We start from the raw sequence: 12267 nt of genomic DNA on the forward strand, positions 1-12267 counted from the left end.
ATGCAGATGCAGGTTATTTATCTGATCCCCATAAAGCAAAATCTCAAACTGGATACTCATTTAAGAATGGAGGAACTGCAATTTCATGGCGTTCTCATAAACAAACACTCATTGCAACATCTCCAAATCATGTTGAAGTCATTGCATTGCATTGCATGAAGCTTCAAGAGAATGTGTATGGTTAAGATCTATGTCACGACACATATTGATTTCTTGTAGACAAGAGAAAGATCAAATTCCAACTCCTACCTATGAAGATAATGCAGCTTGTGTCTCGCAAATGAAGGAAGGGTATATCAAAAGTGACAGAACAAAGCATATACCACCAAGATACTTTGAGTATACTCGGGACCTTATTAAAGACAATCAGGTTGAGATGAGATATGTCCAATCCAGCAACAACTCAGCTGATCTTTTCACAAAAGCACTTCCCACAGCAACATTCAGAAAACATGTCAATGATAATATTGGCATGCGCCATGTACGGACGATGTAACGACCTGCAACTTAAGGGGGAGCTATATACTGCACTCTTTTTCCCTTAGCTAAAGCTTTTTCCCGTTGGGTTTTCCTTTAACAAGGTTTTTAATGAGGCAGTACGTCAAGACCCCAAAGTTTTGAAAAGGTGTCATCCAAGGGGGAGTGTTGTGAACCACCGACAATTTGTATGTCACCTTTTTCATTTTGTCAAACCAATAAGTGAGGATTGTCTCCTCAAATAGTAAAGTTGGTGTATTATAAATATTACATGAATGTACGAGTAATATAACCCAAAAAACAATATACATTATGATATATATATATATATATATATATATATATATTTGTTATCATCATCTCCAAGCTTCTTTTAGTCTCATTACTAACTTGTTATAATACTAAAATTATAACAGTCTCGATATTAAATATTTTTCAAAACCAAATAATTGTACACAATAATTTTATTGATTTCTTTGTTTTATATTTTTGTAGGACCAAGTCGTAGTCAACATCTAGTTGTTTATATGCCAGCCAACCTCGTTAAATTCCAAGTATCATTTTAAAATATCCACAAATCCTCTTGAATTTTGAATTACACCGGCGATGGTCAGTCAGTTTTCACAGCCATGCTCTTTTTATTGATCTGCTACTTATATATATGTTGGTGATTCGTTTCATTTGTTAACTAATTTTCAATGTAATTTGAATAATTAATTGATCAAATCTACTGTAAAACAACACTAATACTAATTAATGAATTTGATATCGATTGTTTGAAGTAAATTTATTCATGTACGTAGTTTACTAATTTGATGTGCTAGTTTATATTTATATTCCTAGCTAGTTGTTGATAACAATTTGTGGAGGAATTATCATTATTATTCTAATAATAACACCTGCAAATGATGATGCAATTGATATGCTATTTTCTGTAAGTTAGTATTTCGTATTTGTAGGATTCCAGAATTAAAAACACACACACAAGAATTGTATAGTCAAGAAACACCTATTTGGATGAATTAAAAACAGATTCATTGAACTTATCGATTATAATTGTTCATTGGGTTGACGAATCCCTTCGTAATGCATTTCAACAAATTTTATACTAAACCTACTAGTTCTAGTATTTACATACATACTCCATGTATCTAGCACTCTTGGATCAATAATTATTAGGGTCAACAATAATTCGTTGTTGTTGTACTAACTATATATATATATATGTGTGTGTGTGTGTGTTTGTGTGTGAGCTTCGTCTCTCTCTCTTTCTCTCTCTATCTATATATATATATATATATATATATATATATATATATATGATGCCTCATCTTCAACAGGGTTATGATTTTTTCATGAGCTTCCGAGGGGAGGACACTCGTAACAATTTCACTAGTCATTTATATAAAGACTTGACTGCAAATGACATTACAACCTACAAAGATGACAAGACACTTGAGATTGGAAAGCCCATTGCGTCCGAGCTCCTACAGGCCATAGAAACTTCGAGAATTGCGGTTGTGGTTTTGTCTGCCAATTTTGCAACATCAAGATGGTGTTTGGAGGAAATTGCAAAGATTGCTGATTGCATGAAACGAGGCAATCTGATTGTTATTCCTATCTTTTACCATGTGTCTCCTTCTGACGTGCGCCATCAAAGCAACTGTTTTGTACAAGGATTTACGAATCATGCAGCCAATCCTTTAATTGCACCACAAAAAGTGGAAGCATGGAGAGATGCTTTCAAAGAAGTTGGGGCTGTCTCGGGATTGCATGTGACTAAACACAGGTAGGAGGGTCTTACTTTACTTTCCTTTTGAACATTATCATTGTAATATTGAAAAGTTATATGACTTAAGAATGTTAGCATAACTGGCCTAGATATGCTGATGACTTGCTCTCCTATCTGGTTATTACAGTGTTGAAGCAGAAGTGGTTAGTGAAACTGTGAGCAAAATCTTAAGGTGCTTGCCTGATACAATGCCTATAGATCTTCCCAATAGTCTAGTGGGCATCGAATCACGAGTGAAAGAAGTGAAAAGAATATTGAGAATGGAGTCTAGTGAAGTTCTTTTTATAGGGATTTGTGGGATGAGTGGAATCGGTAAGACTACTCTAGTTGAAGCTGTCTATAGGGACGTTAAAAGGAAGTTTGAAAAAAGCAGTCTCATTGAAAACATTAAGGACATTTCCAAACAAAATGATAGTAATGATCTATGCAAATTACAACAGAAACTCCTTGATGACATTATAATGGAGAAGAGCATTTGTGTTCCGAGTGTTAACGATGGAAAAATTGGGCACGAAGCTACGTGGTTTAAAAGTTTTAATCGTATTGGATGATGTGAATCATGTTGATCAGTTGATCTGGGGGAATTGAATGATTTGGACCTGGAAGCAAAATCATAGTGACCACAACAAACAGAGACTTGCTTTATGCACATAAAATAAATGATATATATTGGTGTGAGGAAATGAAAGCTGATGAAGCTCTTTGTCTCTTTTCTCAGTCAGCTTTTGATCAATGCCATCCTACACCTGGTTATGAAAACTTGTCTAATGAAATTGTGAAGCTTGCTGCAGGTCTTCCGTTAGCTCTTAAGGTTTATGGTAACCAATTATGCGGGAAGGAAGAAAACTACTGGAAAGACATGTTGGAGATGCTAAAAAAATATCCGTAGGAAGAAGTTCTTGCAAGGCTTGAAGTAGTTTATGCAAGACTCAATGATAATCAGCGTTATGTCTTCATTTTTATTGTGTGTTTCTTGAAAGGGAGAAACAAAGATTTGGTAAAAGATATACTACGGAATATTGGCTTGTACTCCGAGCGTTAAATAACTGATCTTATTAACAAAAGCCTCATAACTTTCAATCTTGATGATACGGTGTGGATGCCTGATCTTCTTCAACAAATGTGTTGGAAAATCCTTTGCAGGAAATCAGATCGGAAGCACATTGCAATCAAGTCTCATGAAGATGTTGCAGATGTACTCTCATACCATCCGCCAAAGGTTTGTTTGATGGCTTTCCAAAAAATTAATTTGACTTTGATTTCTCAAATTTTAATGTTGTGTGAACCTGTACTTCACGGACTTGTAAGTCACCACTCACCAGCACTTAAATTTTGCAACAGTGGAAAAAATAGTCACATTACTAACTCTGTTGTTGTGCTTGTTTATACCAGGGAACAGAAACTATTGAGGTCATCAACCAAGAGCCATATAATGGTGAAGTGAATGATAACTTAACTGATCCAACGTGTTTTTCGAAGATGATGAAACTAAAATTTCTTAGAATTAGTAATGCACATTTCCCAGAAGGACTTGGTTATCTTTCCAATGATCTAAGAATTCTGGAATGGTATGGATGTTTTTTAAAGTCCTTCCCTTCAATGTTTGAACCAAAACACATTTATGAACTTGAAATATGTTCTAGCCAACTTAAAACAACTTGGGCAAAAGATCTAGTAAGTAATTGTCTGAATACCACATTAATTGGTTTACATTTATGATTTGCAAGGTAGAGACTCACAGTTTCCCTCTCTTATAACAGGAGCTTCAAAATTTAAGGTCTATTAACCTCAGTTTCTCAAAGGATTTGTCTAACATCCCAAACTTGACATCAGCACCGAATCTTGTGAAACTAAATCTTGAAGGCTGCACGAGCTTGGCAAGCCTACATGAATCGGTTCTTCTCCATAAACGTCTGCGTTACTTGAATCTCAAAGGTTGTACATGTCTTCAAAGTCTTGGAAGAGGTTGTATGGAAATGGAAGGTCTTGAGGCCCTTCTTCTTTCTGGTTGCTCAAAAATTGAATATGTTCCGGAGTTTGGAAAGAATATGAAGCGCTTGGAGCATCTGTATGTTGATGGAACTAGAATTAAGAAATTACCAGAAAACTTGGGGGAAATGTGTAATTTAAGGATACTTGATGCCAGTGGAAGCATTATTGAAGAGCTTCTGTTGAGTCAAGATTTGACCCAAAACTGTTCAGATTGAAGATTAGAATCTTCTCAACCTCCTCAGAAATGACTAAGTATGGAACCTGGCACACCTTAGACTTCCGAGCAAGCTTTTACTTAGCCAGGTACGATATTTTGTCTATCGGGCAGGGTTATCTTCTTGAAGTCTTCTTTAGTGGATATCCGGGCAGGGTTTGCAAATTAGTGTATTACCGGGCATGGTTCACTAGTTTATGCTTATCCGGGTAAGCATCACTTTATCAAGCAAGTCTGTTCTTCATAGCCAAGCAAAGTTCACTCCCGAGTAAGCTTTAGGCTAACCAAGCTCAAGAAGCCAAGTAATTGGAAGACCGGGCAAGGTATTCATTAATAAGTATGGTCCAAGTATGCTTGATGTCTTGATGGAATATCTTAAGAATCATCGGGCAAGGTTTAACTCAAGCAAGGAACAGTGCTACCAAGCACACTTTGCTAATAAGCTATTCACTAGCAAAGGGTTGAAGGGAACATTGAAGAACAAGGTTGCTCGTAAGGGTTTGTCGGGCAAAGTCTGGCAAAGTCAAGAAGATTGAAGTCTACCCGGTGAGTATTTTACTTGGTAAAATACCCTTCAAGTAAAGTCTACCCGGAAACTGATCCCGAGCACACTTCTATGTTACCAAGTTATGAAGGATGGCAGATCATACTCGGAAAGATAAAATTGATGCAAAGCCTACCCGGAAGACTTGTTTTACACTTAGGATTATATCTGAATATGTAATTTGAATATGTTTTAGCATTTAGGGTTTCTAGAAGGAATGACAGCTGTCCTGAGGTGTTAGGCCTATAAAAGGAATAATTAGGTCACACCTCAAGGACAACGGGAGAGCAGCTGAATACGAGACAGAGTGAGAACATTTATTGAGAGACAGCCGTTCTTAGAATCGTACAGACATAACTTTCCTACCAAGAAACCCTAAATTGATTATACTTTTGTATGATTAACTTTGTATGAATGGAAATCTTTTGAGTGAATCTTGTGTGTGTTAGTTACCTTTGATTATTGATAGCGACTACCCTGTTTATTATTGATTCCGCCTTTAATAAACAGTAATCTTTCTAAATATAGCAACCCGTCATTAACTCCCTTGTCGACACATTTATTTGTGTGAGTTATGACATGATTTGAGTAAGATCCAGCTGAAATCGGGGACCTGACAAGTGGTATCAGAGCTTGTTGCTGCTATTTTAGTAAGATTCTTGTTGTTGATTGAAGATTTGAAGAAAGATGACGTAAGCAGACAACTTTTCTATTGAAAAGTGACGTCAGCAGCTCTGTTCTTCATTTTTCTTCCAGATCTACAATCTATTGGTGTTTTCTCTTCCTTATTTCAACTAAAGCTTTAATCTTTATTTATAAATCTTGCTCTAATCATATCAGACACATCAGATCTGAACAACCTGTTTTCAGATCTGATTATTTTTGAAACTCTGTTTTACAAAGAAACCGATTTTGATTCTTTCAAAAATGTCTGGATATGAGAAACAAGAAGTGTCTACTAACAAGATTCCAAGATTGTATGGACTGGAAAACTTTACCAAGTGGAAAGTACTCTTTGAAGCAGCCGTATGCTATAATGATGTGGATATGTGGAATTCAATCAAGAATGGTCCACGGGATAACAATGAAGGTGCAAATGCAAATGCAACTGTTGCTGTGCGTGAAAGATTGAGAAAGATAGATGACAGGGCCTTAGCTATGATTAAGCTAGGACTGTCTTGGGATATTTTAACCAAAGTGGCACATCATACAACTGCCAAGGCAATGTATGATGCCATTCTTGAGATGTATGAGGGGAATACTGAGCTGAAGAACATAAAGAAGCAAAGATTGAAGCAACAGTTGGAAAGGTTCAAGTATAAGGAGGGAGAAAGATTAAAATCAATTCTATAACATTTTCTATCTATTGTGAATGAGTTAAGAACAACTGATTATGTCATGACTGATTTTGACCTGAATACTAAGCTTCTCAACTCAATGCCTAAGGAATGGTACACTGCCTGCAAATTATTCTTCAAAAGCCCAATTTCAATGATTTGAAGGTGGATGATGTGGTATGCTTCCTTCAGGCTGCAGAAATAGAAATGATTGAGAATGAAATGATCAAAGAAGAGAAGCCATGTTTTCAAGTAACCAATGCTCTCATTGCACCTATGGGGAACTTGTCAACCAAAAACCAACAACAGATTCCCATCATTGAAGAACCAAATGAGCATAGTGTTGATAAACCTAAGGCTTTTGTTGGTGGTAGTTCAAGCAACTCACAAAACCAGAAGAGGTTTAATGTCCAACTCTTGGAAGAACATGATTCAGCCTCAATGGCTAGTGGACATGGACCCTATGCTGGTGGTAATGGAAGTCATGGATCAGATTATCATGGTTTGCTCTCAATGTTCACTGAATCTTATAATGCTTTTGTTGCAAAGAACATGGTTCATACAAGGATTGTTCAAGATGATTTGAAGCAAATTGATGCAGATGATTTGGAAGACATGGATTTGAAATGGCAAGTAGCTATGTTGGCACTCAGAAGCAAAAGGCTATATAACAGGACTGGTAGATCTCTTCTATCAGGACCTAATGAAAGAATTGGTTTTGATAAGTCTAAAGCCATTTGCTATAACTGCCAACAACCTGGTCACTTTGCCAGAGAATGCAACATGCCAAGAAACTTTCAGATGAATCAATACCAAAATCAACCAAGTAATCAGCAGCATCATATCAACAGTTTCAACAGACTTCAATGAACAACAACTTCAACAACTCAAACAACTATAACCCCAACTTCAACAACTTCCAACAGCCTCTAATGAACAATAATCAACAAGTTGTGCCACAGAATCAAGGCTTTCAAAGGAACAACAATCAGAATCTTCAAACTGTTCCAAACAATTCAATTCCAACCAACCAAAATCAACCCAGAAATAAAGGAAATGTGGCTGTAACTTCACAGCATGAGGGTAATTTTGATTGCACACAGCCCCGAAAACATAACAAGGAATGGGGCTAGAAACTCACCTGAACTCGGTTACGTTCATCGTTAATCGTTATTCCCATATTGAGTTGTGCACGACTAACTGTATAACAATTATACGTAACAATAACTATCACTACACATATCGTCTTTCTAGTTTAATTATTACCCTCAACGAACGGGAGTCCGGGAGCAGCGCCTTTGGCAGCGGGGTCTAGGGGCGGCAGCCCCTAGCAGGGTCCAAGGGGCAGAGCCCCTGGCGAATTAAGCCTGATTCGTTAACTAATTCGTTATCTTAACATGGTTTGGTTCGTTACTTGGTTCTTAACGAATTGAGTTCATAACGAACTAGTCCTTATAACGAATTGAACCCTTATAACGAACTGGACTTCTTAACGAATCAGTCCATAGCGAACCAGTCCATATAACGAATTAGTCCATCTAATTCGTTATCTCTTCTAACGAACTGGCTATAACGAATCAAGGGTGATTCGTTATATTTTCCCCTTAACGAATTAAACACGAGCTGAAGCTAGTTCGCTATGTATTCTGTAACGAATTATATGGCGAATCACCCCTAATTCGTTAACTCCCCGTTAACGAATTAGGGTTAGGTCAGAGAATGTCAGGAACATTCTCTGACATTCCCCTTTTACCTCGTACCATTTTCGGCGCCGTCGCCGGAAAACCGCGGATTCGCCAGAAAAACGAGTTTTAACTCGTTTTCGTCCCGTTCGAACCAGATCTGAGCTAGGGTGACCCCTAAGCCCATCTTAGGTTCGGTTTATACCCGATTCCACCCAGATCTCGTGACTTAAACGGTTTAACGGTGTCGGCTCGTCATTTCGCAACTAGATCTAACGGGTTTGAGCTCATACAATATCATACTAACATTACCTTGGATCGGGATCAGTTTTCCTTGGTGGTTTCGGCTAGATAGAGAGAGAGCAATATGAGAGAGAGCTAAGTGTGTGTTTTGGTGGTGTATGGAATATGTAGAAATGAATTAAATGGGTGATTAATGGTTTATATAATTATTGATCATGGGCTTAAGCTCATGGTCTTTCCTTCTTTCTTTCATAACCCAAGTCCATAACCCATAACCCATATCCATTTACCCAACACTTGCCCGACTCCTAATAACTCGTGTTTTCATTTATTAACTGAAACTAGAAAAACGGGATGTTACATAACTTTTACTATGATAAGTATAAAATTTTCTGATATATCTTTGCTTTGATTGGTCATTCAAAAAAAATAATCTGATATAACATTGGCTATTATATTATATGTTATGTTTTGTTGAAATCTCGCATAGTACACAAGTATGATCTGCTCTTTTATTTGCTGCTCATCAACCATATATTTATAGGAAATAACTCAAATTCTAGGTAGATACATCACTTAACAACTTTATTTTTGTGTGCGTAGTGAGATCTAGAGAGAACTCAATAACTAATAAATAATTATTTTTAACTTTTTTAAAAAAAATATGTTAGTAATTTTTTTTTTCATCTTTCTTATAAGTTGATATTGTTTCTGGAAAAAAAACAAAAAAAACAACTATTGATGTAGTGCATATGTACAATAGTGTGTATTGCATATATATATATATAATAGTGTTTTATTGCATATAATACAACGCAATTACATTATATAATACACACTAATTAAATATATACAAATACAACACTATTGCATGTATGAAATACACACTATCGCATATATGTAATATAAAACTAATGCACATATGCACTATATCGCTTTTATTTTATTTATTTTTTTATTTTTATTATTATTATTTTTGCATATAATATAACACTATTGCACATACACAATACAAGCAATTGCATATATGTTATTCAGTACTATGCACATATAAAATACACACTATTGCATATATTCAATAACAAAAGTCGATGTATTGCATATGTGAACTATAACGAGTTTTTTTTATTATTTTTATATTTTTTTCTAATGAAGAATAACAACATATAAGAAAGATAAAATAAATTATTTTTTAAATGTCTATTTTAATTAAATTAAAATTATTTCTTTATTAGTTCTCTAATTCTCTCTCTCTCTCTATATATATATATATATGGAAAGGATCAAGAGAGAATTCATCCTTAAAGAGAGAACTAGAGCACTAGAGAACTAATAAAAAGGTATTTTTAATTTAAATGAAAAAATTAATTTTTTTTCTTTTATCCTTCTTATATGTTGTTAATTTTCACCACAAAAAAAATATATAAATAAAAAAAATTCTCGTTGTATTGCATATATGCAACACGTCTACTTTTTTATAATGCATATGTGTAATAGTATGTATTTTGATATGTGGAATAGTGTTGAATAACATATATGCAGTTGTTTGTATTTTATATTTGCAATAGTGTTATATTATATACAAAAAATTTTAAAAAAAATCGATATAGTGCATATGTGCATTAGTGTTGTATTACGTATATGCATTAGTGTGCATTGCATATAATAAATAGTGTTGTATTTGCATATATTCAATAATGTGAATTGTATAATGCAATTGTGTTGTAATATATGCAATAAAACACTAATGTATATATAAAATACACATTATTGCATATATGCACTACATCGACATTTTTTTTTCATTTTTTAAGGAACAATGTTAACTTGTTAGGAGGAGGAAACAAAAAGAAACCATAAAATATTTTTTTCAAAGTTAAAATTAACTCTTTATTAGTTCTCTATTTCTCTCTTTAAGAGAGTTCTCTCTAGATCCCACTCATATATATATATATAATATATATATAAACGAAGACATAAAAATCCTACGTGTCGCGATGTGGTCACTCCCTCTTTTTTTGGAGTCACTAGATTTGCTTGATTTTTAAATGGAGGCTTCTCATGCATTTGACCCGAATTCATGGGTATGGGTCTTATCAAACCCATATATATTATTTCAAACAATAAGTTATTTTTTAATCTATTTTTTGAGACAACAACATAATTTCTAATTGCAATTTATACTCATAGGCAAACAAAGTATTGAAATACATAAACTTACAAAGAATAACTTTGCATAGTAGAATATTTACAAAGAAAAATTAAAACTTTAAAGCATAAACTTTATAAACTTTAAAAAATAATGTTAAAATAAGACAAACAAACTTCACTAACATTAGTCTAAAAAGCAAACAAATCAAAAAATAAGCATCCAGGAAAGATTCCCGATAAGCATCTAAGAATCCTGGACTGAGAACATCGTTGATAACATAAACATTCATGCACCAATCTAACAGTGACTAAGGTGTTGTTTGTTTTTCTGAAAAATGTATGCGCAATCTCTTTTGTCTGCGTCGTGCAGACATTGTCATCAGAAGACTGTTTGTTTTCTTGAAGAAGTTTCATTTAAAAAGGTGTGCGCAAACTCTTCTTAGTGCAGACTTGGCTCATCCGCTTCTGAGATCACATAAGGTCTGCAGAGGATTAAAACACCACACATTACCAACACCCATTGCCCACCACCACCACCCACCGTTCGCCACCACCACCCACTACCACCACACACCGTTCGCCGCCACCACCACCCACCGTTCGCCAACACCACCGTCCACCCCCGCCGCCCGCCACCACCCACCACCACTGTTCGTCGCCACCCATCGTCCGCCACCACCACCATTGTCCACGACCCACCATCGCCTCCTACGACCACCACCACCACATGTCGTCCGCCACCACTACCACCACTATCACTATCACCATCCAACAGCACCACCGCCCACTATCACAATTCGTACACCACCATTAGTTTATTTTAGTAATCTACAAACGCTAAAAAACAAAGAGTCTTCTTATTGCAGACTGCAAAGGTCCAACTCTTCTTCTACAGATGTGGTCCACGGACTACAAACATTTTACCTCTTAAAAAGCAAACAGCACATAACTGACTATGAAAACTGTTTTTACATTTCATGTGAAAAGTCTTACACCTAATAAACTGAAGCACGTTCAAAGCGCATTTAAGAACATAACCAAATCGAAACCTTTTTTAAATGATTTGTTTTGACCAGAATCAAATCATTATGTTTTGAGAATGACCCATTTAAACCCGAACCAAAATCGATATCTTTCAAAATTGACCTGTTATGACCCGAACCAAATTGATACGATTTTAAAAAATTCGTTGAAACACGAACGAGATCGATACTTTTTTATATTGACTCATTGATTAGAACTAAACCGATACCCTTTTAAAATGACTAGTTTTGACCCAAGCCAAATCAAATCAAAACATTTCTAAAATGACTCATTTTGAAAAATGAATATTGCAATAACACATTTGAAGACTAAGAAGAAAAATGAGGGTAACACATACAACATTCTTAGCTTTTGAAATCTTTTCTACCAAATGTGAATTCATTATTACTGGTTATGAAGATAAAAAAAATATAAAACTTTTCACTTAATTTGTGAACCCTCCATATTTTTTCATTTTTCAATAGGTACTAAAACCAACACCAAACAAACTAAATACACATTGTAACGAAACTAAATTGGAAAAAACCGAAAACCTAAAATAAAACCAAATACCAATAAGTTTGCTGGTTTTGTCCTTATCCAAATTCGCTGGTCAGGCTAGCCAATTCGAAGGGAAAAAAACTTTAGAAACCCCTGCAAAATCTTTAGACCACCTAGAAATTTAAAGAACTCGCAAAATAGATGCGAAAAAGCCCATATACGTCTAACATCTAACAAAACGCTTTATCCATAAAATTGTATAAAAGGTGACCGCAAATTAGGTATAAAAACTCTAAAAAAGCTGCCATGTT

The 12267-nt window shown here is 35.1% G+C and overlaps 1 protein-coding gene across 1 annotated transcript; it reads left to right on the forward strand.

The window, feature by feature from the left end:
* The first annotated feature begins 1802 nt into the window (after window positions 1-1802).
* Window positions 1803-2820, forward strand: LOC143535288 (disease resistance protein RPV1-like). The gene is made up of 2 exons (XM_077029580.1): window positions 1803-2266; window positions 2397-2820. The coding sequence occupies exons 1-2, from the start codon at window positions 1833-1835 to the stop codon at window positions 2818-2820; spliced, it is 858 nt and encodes a 285-aa protein (XP_076885695.1). The 5' UTR covers window positions 1803-1832.
* Window positions 2821-12267: the final 9447 nt, after the last annotated feature.

Source organism: Bidens hawaiensis, unplaced genomic scaffold (genome assembly GCF_021521415.1).
Source record: "Bidens hawaiensis isolate Kalapana, Puna unplaced genomic scaffold, B.hawaiensis_p1.1 tig00010463_1, whole genome shotgun sequence".
Lineage (NCBI taxonomy): Eukaryota > Viridiplantae > Streptophyta > Magnoliopsida > Asterales > Asteraceae > Bidens > Bidens hawaiensis.

Bases quoted from the DNA above. Each gene is read 5' to 3' on its own strand.
- LOC143535288 (XM_077029580.1), top strand. From the start codon at position 1,833: ATGAGCTTCCGAGGGGAGGACACTCGTAACAATTTCACTAGTCATTTA. The intron at 2,267-2,396 runs GTAGGAGGGTCT...TGGTTATTACAG, and splicing joins TTGCATGTGACTAAACACAG to TGTTGAAGCAGAAGTGGTTA.